Source organism: Myotis yumanensis, unplaced genomic scaffold (genome assembly GCF_028538775.1).
Source record: "Myotis yumanensis isolate MYYU_CA2020_CCGP unplaced genomic scaffold, mMyoYum1.0.hap1 SCAF_8, whole genome shotgun sequence".
NCBI lineage: Eukaryota > Metazoa > Chordata > Mammalia > Chiroptera > Vespertilionidae > Myotis > Myotis yumanensis.
In genome coordinates, this window is record NW_027223759.1 from 22295437 (window position 1) to 22306156 (window position 10720).

At 54.7% G+C, this 10720-nt stretch overlaps 1 protein-coding gene across 1 annotated transcript; it reads left to right on the top strand.

The window, feature by feature from the left end:
- Positions 1-1581: 1581 nt before the first annotated feature.
- DES (desmin) lies at positions 1582-9391 on the top strand. Its single transcript, XM_070422207.1, has 9 exons — positions 1582-2244; positions 3183-3243; positions 3396-3491; positions 3630-3791; positions 3951-4076; positions 4486-4706; positions 6155-6198; positions 8320-8402; positions 8610-9391. The coding sequence occupies exons 1-9, from the start codon at positions 1667-1669 to the stop codon at positions 8649-8651; spliced, it is 1413 nt and encodes a 470-aa protein (XP_070278308.1). The 5' UTR covers positions 1582-1666; the 3' UTR covers positions 8652-9391.
- Positions 9392-10720: the final 1329 nt, after the last annotated feature.

Consider the following 10720-nt stretch of genomic DNA (forward strand, 5'->3'; position numbering starts at 1 on the left):
GAAAGGGCTTTGAAAAGACGGCAGTAACAAAGCTCTTTAAGGTCACCTGGCACATTCACACCCACCCTGGGGACAAAGCATGGGCTCTGGAGTCAGACTGCCTCAGCAGAGTGGCATAGGGTAGGTGCTTCATACATGCAAGGTATTATTATTATTTTTGCATATTGTTACCTGAGGCATGTATAGGGTAAACATGGCAAGGCTAGTATTCTCTCTCTATAATGAGGACACTGAGAAGTAAAGGACGTGTCTGCTAGTAATTAGTTCTGCTGGTGATGGCAGAGTTTGGGAAGGACCAGAACTCTATTTCCAGGATTTGCATTCCAAAAGGGTCAGGCCTCAGAGAGGCCTGTGGAGTGCCAGGTGGAGGTGTGGAGACAGCAGTGTTCATGGAGACGTGGGCATGTCCTGTGGGGTCAGCCAGTGCCTTGCAGATGGACAAGACCTCTGCAGGGCTCCATTCCTGCTGGGGGCTTAGAACACTGTGGGGGTGGGAAGTGAGTGGGGCTTAGCACCCCAAGCCTTCCCCCACCACCTGACACTCATGCCCCCTCCTCAGGTACCTGGCCCCCACCCCAGAGCTTCTCTTCTGTGCGCTTGTTTACCGGACCCATGCATTCTCCTCTATAAATACCAGCTCTGGTATTTCGGGTTGGCAGCTGTTGCTGTCAGGGAGATGGCTGGGTTGACATGCGGCTCGTGACAAAACACAAACCCCTGGTGTGTGTGGGTGTGGGTGATGTGGGTAGGCCCTACCCGGTAGTGGGTTGAGTCAGGGGTGGAGTGGACACAAAGGGGCAGAAGCCAGGTGAAGTTGGTGGTGTGGGGGTGAGAGTGTCCCTAGCCATTGGAAACTGAAAGCACACCAGACCATTCTGGGAAATCACCCTGTAGTTTATAAACTTGAGGCCATGTCCTCATCAGTAGGTGGGGAGGAAAAGGCCTATACTAGTCTAGGGGGAAACTGAGGCTCAGAGCTAGAACCCAGGTGCCCATGGACAGCTCTGGCCATGATTGCTCTCTGGCCCTAGGGCATGCTCACACTCTCAGGACTGCCTAGAGACCCTCCTCCTCTAGGTCTGGCTGGTGGACTCCTGGTCTTCGCCTGAGCCCCCCCAAACCTCTGCCACTTCCAGGGAATCTTTGGAAAAATGGTGACTCGGAGCCTTTCTTGGGAACAGGCCTTGTTCCTTCAGGAAATGACCCAAAGTCTCACCTAGGAGACTTCAAAAATGAGACCCTCAGACTAAACGGAAGCCTCTCCCAGGCTCTCTCCCCTGACTACCGCCAGCATGAGGCCGGCACCCAAAGGCTGAGGGGCCTGCCTGGGGGTTCCGGCGTGCTCGCTGCCCTGCTGAAGCTGTTGGCAGGCCGGCCACTCTTCTGCCCTCCTAGGTGGATCAGCCTCTCTCACACCCCTTACGAGCCCCCCACAGGCCTCTTGCTGGGAAGCTGGGCTCCCCGCCCCCTCGCCAGTGGCCGCCCTTTCCTGGCAGGACAGCCGGATCCTGCAGCTGTCAGGGGAGGGGCGGCGGGGGCTGATGTCAGGAGGGATACAAATAGTGCCGGCTGCTGGGGGCCCGGTGTCCCCTGTTGAATCCACTCTCCAGCCGGCCGCCTGCCCGCCGCCTTCTCTTCGCCTCCCAGCCTCGCCCGCGCCGCCACGATGAGCCAGGCCTACTCCTCCAGCCAGCGCGTGTCCTCCTACCGCCGCACCTTCGGCGGGGCCCCGGCCTTCTCGCTCGGCTCCCCGCTGAGCTCGCCCGTGTTCCCGCGCGCTGGCTTCGGCAGCAAGGGCTCCTCGAGCTCGATGACATCCCGCGTGTACCAGATGTCGCGCACGTCGGGCGGGGCGGGGGGCCTGGGCGGGCTGCGGGCCAGCCGGCTGGGGACGGCCCGCGCGCCCTCCTCCTACGGCGCGGGCGAGCTGCTGGACTTCTCGCTGGCCGACGCCGTGAACCAGGAGTTCCTGACCACGCGCACCAACGAGAAGGTGGAGCTGCAGGAGCTCAACGACCGCTTTGCCAACTACATCGAGAAGGTGCGCTTCCTGGAGCAGCAGAACGCGGCGCTCGCCGCCGAGGTGAACCGGCTCAAGGGCCGTGAGCCCACGCGGGTCGCCGAGATCTACGAGGAGGAGCTGCGCGAGCTGCGGCGCCAGGTGGAGGTGCTCACCAACCAGCGCTCCCGCGTCGACCTGGAGCGCGACAACCTGCTGGACGACCTGCAGCGGCTCAAGGCCAAGTGAGAACCCTGTGCTCCCACCAACCCCTTCCCACGGGCGGGGCGCCTTGCAGGGAGAAGGTCATCTGCCTGTGTCCCCTGAGCGAGAGGCACTCCAGGCCTCTCTCCTGCGCTCCACTCTGCAAAAGAGTTTTCTTGGAGACATCATGGGGCGGAAATGGGAAACCTGGGAAGACCCTGTAGACAGAGCCCCTAAAAAGCATCTTAAGATGCTGGGGTGATGTGGCTGGCGGTCAGGCGGGCAGATGGGAGGTGAAGGGAGGAGGGGCCCCGGTTCAGTCAGAGGGAAAGGGGGTTTGATAGGAGAGGAGGAAATCTGGGGCCAGCTGGGAAGGGGAGGGGGCGGGGAATCCAATGGTAGCTCTCAGCTCATCTGTGATGAGACCCTGGGGAGGAGGGTAGAGTGGGGATCTGTGCCCTGGGCCTAGCTGAGGCTGTGCCATTTCACAGGGGAACAGATAGTCTAGAGGAAAAAGGAGAGTGGGTGGGGGCCCTCAAGACAGCTGGGAGGACCGGATGGTGGGCTCCACTGGGCTCCCAGTAGGAAAGGGCAACAAGTATAAGCGCGTGTTCATGGGTCCTGTTTCTGACAGCCCAAGTGAGCAGAGTCGCCACCCTGCCACCCAGGTCACAAACATTAATGGAGCCCCTACATGGGCCAAGCTGGGGCTAGGAACCAGGGACATAGAGGCGGATAAAATAGACTGGCTTCCTAATCTCAGCGAGGTCACGATCTGATGGGGACACAGACTTCCAGGGTGTGGCTCTAGGGCAGAGGTTGGGCCACTTCCTGTCCCCTCCCCCATTGGGCGGGGCCTCTCCTGTTTCTACCCAGCAGCCAGGCCTCCTTTCTCTGTTCTCTGCCCACTCTCTGGGCAGCCCTGGGCAGTTTTATTCCCTACCAACTACCTATCTTTCTGTCTGTCTGTCCCCACCAGGCTGCAAGAGGAGATTCAACTGAGAGAAGAAGCAGAGAACAACTTGGCTGCCTTCCGATCGGTGAGCCCTCATTGATCACTGGGGATCTTTACCCCTCTGCCCCCCCCCCCACCCCCCCCCCCCCACCCCCGATCCCGCCCCGTGGCCCTTGGTTTCCCTCAGCCCTGCCTGGGTGATCAGTGACCCTGTCCCTCTTGCTTGACCTCTCCCAGGATGTGGATGCCGCCACTCTAGCTCGAATTGACCTGGAGCGCAGGATCGAATCTCTCAATGAGGAAATTGCATTCCTTAAGAAAGTGCACGAAGAGGTATGCTCTGGGCCCTCCTCCTCAGGGTCCTTAGATGCTGGTGAAAGCAGGTGGAAAGGGGGGATCGTGGTGCTGGGCCCTGGGAATGGGGGTGTGAGGGTGCCTGGTAGGGGACTGAAGCCCAGATGCTCCCTGCAGGAGATCCGAGAGCTACAGGCCCAGCTTCAAGAACAGCAGGTCCATGTGGAGATGGACATGACCAAGCCGGACCTCACTGCTGCCCTCAGGGACATCCGGGCCCAGTATGAGACCATTGCAGCTAAGAACATCTCTGAAGCTGAGGAGTGGTACAAGTCGAAGGTAGGCAGCCTGACCCCTACGTCCCCTCAATTCCAGTTTGGAAGTGTTTCCTGTGCTCCATCCATGGGGAGGAGGGTGAGCCAGGGTCTCTATGCTCCCTTGCCCACCCCCACCTGCATCCTGCATCCTCCTCATGTCAGGGCCCCTCTCTGCCCTTAGGTGTCCGACCTGACCCAGGCAGCCAACAAGAACAATGATGCACTGCGCCAGGCCAAGCAGGAGATGATGGAATACCGGCACCAGATCCAGTCCTATACCTGCGAGATCGATGCTCTCAAAGGCACTGTGAGTCCCTGCCCACCTTGCGTGGCCCAGCCCTTCCTACCTATAGCTGCCCCCCTCACTCTGTGACTTTAGGCCCATCACATGCCCTCTCTGGGCCTCTGTCCCCTCAAATCTACCACAGCAGTAAGAACAGGTGGATTGCCAGATGGGCTCTCAGGAAATCATGAGGCTTCTGTGTGGGGGGTGCAGAGGCTGAACAGCGATACTGCCCTTTGTCAGTTCTATTGTCTGAGTTTCCACATAATACTTCATTTGAGTTCAGGGTTCCCTGGCTCAGAAGAGTTTGACAACTCCTGGGCTTGACCATCTGGAGTGTCTCCAAGACCCGAAGCTGTCTTTCCCCCATCTGGACCCCCCCCACCCCCACTTAAAACAACTTGACCTTGACTTGGGCATCCCTCCCCTGCAGAATGATTCCCTGATGAGGCAGATGCGGGAGATGGAGGATCGCTTTACTAGCGAGGCCAGCGGCTACCAGGACAGCATCGCTCGCTTAGAAGAAGAGATCCGTCACCTCAAGGATGAGATGGCCCGCCACCTCCGAGAATACCAAGACCTGCTCAATGTCAAGATGGCCCTGGATGTGGAGATCGCCACCTACCGGAAGCTGCTGGAGGGCGAGGAGAGCCGGTGAGGGGCAAGGCAGGGCTGGCAGTGGGGTTCTGGGGGATGCTAGGGCACCCATTCCTGCCATGGTGGGGGCTCAGGATCATCTCAACAAGACCTGGAAACAATATTACACAAGAGGCCACCACTCCACTAATAGCAGAGAATTAACCAAGGCCACCTGAGTAAACGTGATTTAATTAATAGCTTTTATAAAAAGAGAAATATAACTATTCCCTCTGCTACCTTCAGAATTAAGAACCAGCAGCATAAAACCATGTTCAGCAAACGGTAATAAAATATTACTGCCAGTCAAGGGAGAGATGAGAGCAAAGTGGGGAATGATGAGGTAGGAAAGGGAGGGGCAGATAAAGATAGAGACAGGGAGAGACAAGCTAGAAGAGAGGGTGCAGACTTGTACACTGAGGGTGCACATGTGCACACGCATGCTCATAGGAAAAAACCAGAATGACAAGCTCGGACATGTAAATTCATTCACCTCTAGACACAGAAAACAGCACACAATTGGAAGGGGACACGAGGTCACCTGCTGGGGTGGAGGAAATGTTCTATATATTTATTTAGACTTGCAGTTAGACACTGATCAAAACTCACTGGATTGCACACTAAAGATCTGTGCATTTCACTGTATGTAAACTTAACTTCAATTTAAAACAGGTCATTAACTTAAAAAAATGATGTCCATTGATACTCATAAAAATGATGATATTGGAAGTTCTTAAAAATCAGCAGACATGTTTAGATGGAGACTTAAACATTTCAGGTTTTGTAGAGTAACACCTATATATAATGACTTTAAAAATATATAATTGTTGTTGATTTCAGAGAGGAAGGGAGAGGGAGAGAGAGATAGAAACATCAATGATGAGAGAGAATCATTGATTGGCTGCCTCTTGCACGCCACCCACTGGGAATTGAGCCCACAACCCGGGCATGTGCCCTTTCCTGGAATCGAACCTGGGACCCATCAGTCTGCAGGCTGACGCCCTATCCATTATGCCAAACCGGCTAGGGCTATAATGGCCTTTTAAGGTAGCTAAATGGCATTTCCTGGAACTCGGCCTCACATGTGAATGGGCCAGAAGTTCCCACCCTGGCTGGAGGGCACACACAATGGATGTCCCCCTGAGCTGCTATCCATACTTCCTGCCATGTCAGGAGCAAGAAGGGAATCCTGGTGAACTGGACAGTGCAGCAGGATTGGGGGTGTTGGTGTCATACCAGCAGTCAGAGATGGAATGGGTGATCCCTCCTGAAGGGACAGTTCCTGGGACAGCTAAAGTTGGCCTTTGACCCTATACCCTAAGCAGTATGGCAGTGGGAGTGCTGGGTTCCCTGGGACTGGGACAGCTGAGGATGGTGTTTAGAGAGGACCAGGGCAAACTTGATAGGTGGTCACAGGGAGAGAGAGAGGCTCCTAACCCTTTGGGATTTGATCTCTCTCCTTTCAGGATCAACCTCCCTATCCAGACCTTCTCTGCCCTCAACTTTCGAGGTGAGTGTATGTTAGCAAGTGGAGACCTGGGTGGTGGGGGGCAGGAATCCAGCATGGGCAGTGCTCAAGACCAGCCAGGAGGGGAGGATGGAACTGTGGGGACAGGACTGGGGCTTGGAGAAGAGAAAGGGGGCTGCTGCCAGAGTAGGGGAGTGGTGGGAAGGGGGGTTAGGTAGAGGATCTTCTGACAAAGAGATCATTTTATTTTATTATCTCACTAGAGGCCCAGTGCACTAGTGGGGGGTGTGGCCTGCGGGGACAGCCCGCGGTGGGAGCAGTGGGAGCGCTCCTGCTCCTCCTGGTCAGTGGAGCAGCCATGGACCCACCCTCTGAGTGGCTGATCCCTAGTCCGGCATCTTCTATGGAGCCGCAGCACTTGCCTCTTCAGGGGACCTGGTCAGGGCAGGTCCAGGGACAATAGCACTGAGAGGCGGGGGAGTAGGCCTCAGTTCCACAGCGGCCATGAACCTGCCTTCCAGCCGCCTGGGTCAGCTCTGTGAGCCCCGTGGCCTGTGGGCATCTGGAGGAGGTGGCAGGGAGCGAGGAGGAAGAGGAGGAGGCAACTATCACAGCCCGGGTTCCTGCCTGTGGGCCCGGGGTTTGCAGTAGGAGCAGCCACTCATCCTGATCAGCCCACCCTAGTCAGCCAAGTGGCGCTCCCACTGTGGTAGCGCACTGACCATCAGGGGGCAGCTCCTGCATTGAACATCTGCCCCCTGGTGGTCAGTGTGCGTCATAGCAACTGGTCGATCAGTCGTTCTAGTTGTTCTGCCATTCGGTGGCTGGGCTTTTATTATATAGGATGATATTGTATTGACCATGTCCCCTGAACCTTCTGAAAATATTGAGCATCAGCAAACAGCTTCTTTTTCCTGATATACCCAAACTCTGAAGGAACCAGGGGTGTCCTTAGGGGCCTGGCAGCAGAAACAACTAGGATCATACTTCCTGGCTATAAGGCACCAACCACCCATTGTCTGGTAAATTGCCAAGTGCCACCTCTCTCACCCCCACCCTCTCTGCTGCTTGTTGAACACCTCCAGTTTGCTAGAACAAAATGTTGGATTCAGGTTTATAACAATGAAGCCAAACCTTAGCAAAGCCAAACAATGAGAAGTAGCTGCTAGGGCATTGTGCCATTCTGCCATTAGTAATATGCAGATCGCATGGCTTTCCAACCCTGGAGAACAGAAAAACACAATATAATGATACATTAGGAAAGGAAGTTGGAGTCCTTGGCAGCTTTGCCTTTCCTAGATCAAACCTTTTATATCTTCGATGTTCATTTCCATCAGGGAAAAATACATGCTGGCTCCACGGAGTTACAACGTTCATCACAGGCTGATTGCTCGCTAAGGAGATTCACCAACACCAAACTCTTAGTACCGAGGGCCTAAACTTGACCCTTACTATAAAACTCAGAACCTCTCTTTTTAGTTAGTCATTTATACAGATACCAAGTGTGAGCCTCACATTTAAAACTGCTTCACGCTTTTTTTTTTTTTTGCTTCACGCTTTTTGAAATTAATAGTCCTGTGGCCATGATAGGGCAAGTATCATTGTTACCATTTCACAATGAGGAAACTGAAGCACAAAGAACAAGTCACTGGCCACCAACACAATGAATCAGTGACCGACTCCTGTCCATCTCTCTTTCATTAAGACATCAAGTTACTCATCCAGAGCCTTAAAGGGGGCTGGGTACCATGAGGTCCTCCAAGAGAGTATCTTGGGACTGGGTTTGGGGTTCTAACTGTCAGGGTACAAATTCATGCAGGGCTCTCCTGCAGCCCAAGGGTGGAGAGGGAGCAAGATGTATGGGGAATGGAAGTTCTGGGTGGCCTGGACCTCAGGGGTCCTGCCCTTCTGAACCAGTTCACATCTGGAGCACTTTTGTTGGTTCCTAATCTCATCTCAACCATGGGACTAATCCTGGGGTCCACAGAGCCACTCACTGGGCTCAAGGACAAGTGATAAAAGTCCTGCTGAAAAAGTACCAGGTCCATATAGAAGGGATGGGAGTCTTCTCTCTGCCCCGTGGGACCAGGGGTGGACTCCCAGCCCCTGGAGCAGCCTGGTCTGAACTCGGTCAGGCTGAGCATGTGGATGGATTTGTTACAGAAACAAGCCCTGAACAAAGGGGTTCCGAAGTCCATACCAAGAAGACAGTGATGATCAAGACCATTGAGACTCGAGACGGGGAGGTGAGTCTTCCTGGTCCCCTTACTGGTGGGGGCCATGAGGTGTGTCTGGGAAGCTGTCAGCCAGGTGCTTTCTGCCAGCTGTGCTTGTCTGAGTCCCTGTCTTTGTGGAGAGGGGTTCCTGCTGTTCTGGAATGGGGGCTGGGCAGCTGGCCTGGGCTCCATTCTCCTGCCAGCACTGGATTGGACTGTGTTTCTCTTCCTCCCCAGGTCGTCAGCGAGGCCACACAGCAGCAGCACGAGGTGCTCTAAAGCCAGAGACCCCTCTGCCACCAAAGACCGTCCTTGCCCCTGTCCTCACTGCCTCCCGAAGCCAGCCTCCTTCCATCGAAGGGCACCACACCCAGCACCGTCTCCCCTCACAGCCTCTGACCCTTGCTCACCAACCCCCCTCATGGTCCCCACAGGGGACATGGCCCATCCCTGCCCGGCACAGGGAGCCCCCAGCAGTGTGAGTCCTAGATATTGGACGTGAGCGAGCCTGGCTCTTGGCCGCCCATGGGTGTGCTGGGCAGGGCCTGAATGGAGCCAAGGCAGAGCAGTGACCCTGCCCCTTCCACCTCTGTGACTTCAGGCTCTAGCCTCTGGCTTTGGAGAGGGCCCCTCACCCCAGCAGGGTGTTGGGACCCATGGGGTGGACCTCTCCACTCCCCAGCCCAGGTCAGAGAAAGAAAGGGCCTCCTCAGGAAGCCGGGCAGGCAACTGCGGGATTGGTCCCTGTGGAGACTGGGGGGCACTAAATTAGCTCCATAGTCCCTTATGTTCCCAGGGTAGGCTTAGCAAGCAGGGGCTGCAAGAGGGAACCCCCGAAGGTGCCAGATGTGGGAGCAGGAGATTCAGAAGGAGTGAGGGTGGGCGAGATGCTGAGAGGAAAGGAGAGGACAGAGGCAGAGCGGTCTCAGGCAAGGTGGCAGGGCGCCCACCTCCCTGTGCCTGCCCCTCCCCCACTACAGGGGCTGGACAGAAACAATAAAAAGAGAAGCACAAGCCTAGCATGTCCCCTGTTGTTTTGACTGCCAGGTCTCCTCTAGGAGCCCCCGGGCCCTGTTGGACTGTGCTGCCTTCCTGCCCAGCCAGACTGTCCCCCAGGGCCTGTCACCTCTTCTGCTCCCAGAGCCTCCCTGCCTTGTTGTTTGTGTGTAACATATGGGGGCGGGAGCTGGACGGAGCATTTGTTGGGGAACCACAAATCCCGCCTCTTAGGGCCCAATTCTGGGACTGCCTCCCTTGGGCCTCCTACCCCCTTCAGATCATCAAGGCCCAGGGACACCACTGCTGCTCTTTTTGAAGGTCACCATGGTTCCCCACAGACTGGCTCTGAAGTAGGGCTCCTCCCCGGTTCCTTCCCCAAAGAAACTCACACCTTTCCATGACACCTGCCTGAGCGCCTTTATGCACAAGAGCCAATTCAGGAAAAACAACCATGTTAAGAAAAATGAAAAGCTTTATCTTGTTCTTGGAGAAGAAGACCCAATACTCTAAAGCTGTCCATTCATCCTCCATTAACTTATCATTTTAATGCAGTGCTACCTCAATTAAAACACTAAAGGGAAATTTGGGAAGATGGGAGAGGAACATAGGTCATATGAAAAGAACATTAGGAAATTGTGGAACAAAACATTTACACTGATGGGTAGCACAGGGGCAATTGGGTAGCCACAGGGGACAGGATGAAGGTTGTCACTCTTCATTCCTTCCAAAAAATAAATTCCAGGTGGATCAATGATTTAGGAAGCTTGATGGATCCATGTGGGTCTTGGCCTTCCTGACACTCCTCACAGATGGAGAGATTAGCCTTTAGAGATGGGAAGAGGGTAGAGATCACAAACAATGAATTCAGATGGTCTGTAGGGGAAATAAACCTAATGGGGTTTTAGTTTTAAACTGCCTAATCTGATGTTCCTAAGTGTTTTTTTCCAGAAACTTCCAAAAGCCTTTCTGGTGTCTTTTTCCCTTCTTTGGATGCATTCCTCCCTCACAACTTGCTCCTTCCCCTCTGGGCTGTGTAGTCCTTCCCTCTATGAAGGCTCCTTTCCCCCTTTTTTAAAAAGTATTTTTATTGATTTCATAGAGGCAGAGAGAGGGAGAAAGAGACAGAAACATCAGTGATGAGAGAATCATTGATCGGCTGTCTCCTGCACACCCCCTCCTGGGGATTGAGCCTGAACCCCAGGCATGTGCCCTTGACTGGAATCGAACCCAGGAACCTTCAGTCTGCAGGCAGATGCTCTATCTACTAAGCCAAACCAGCTAAGGCTTTTTTTTTTTTAAATCTTCACCTGAGGACATGCTAGAAAGAGGAAGGAAGGGAGAGGGAGAGA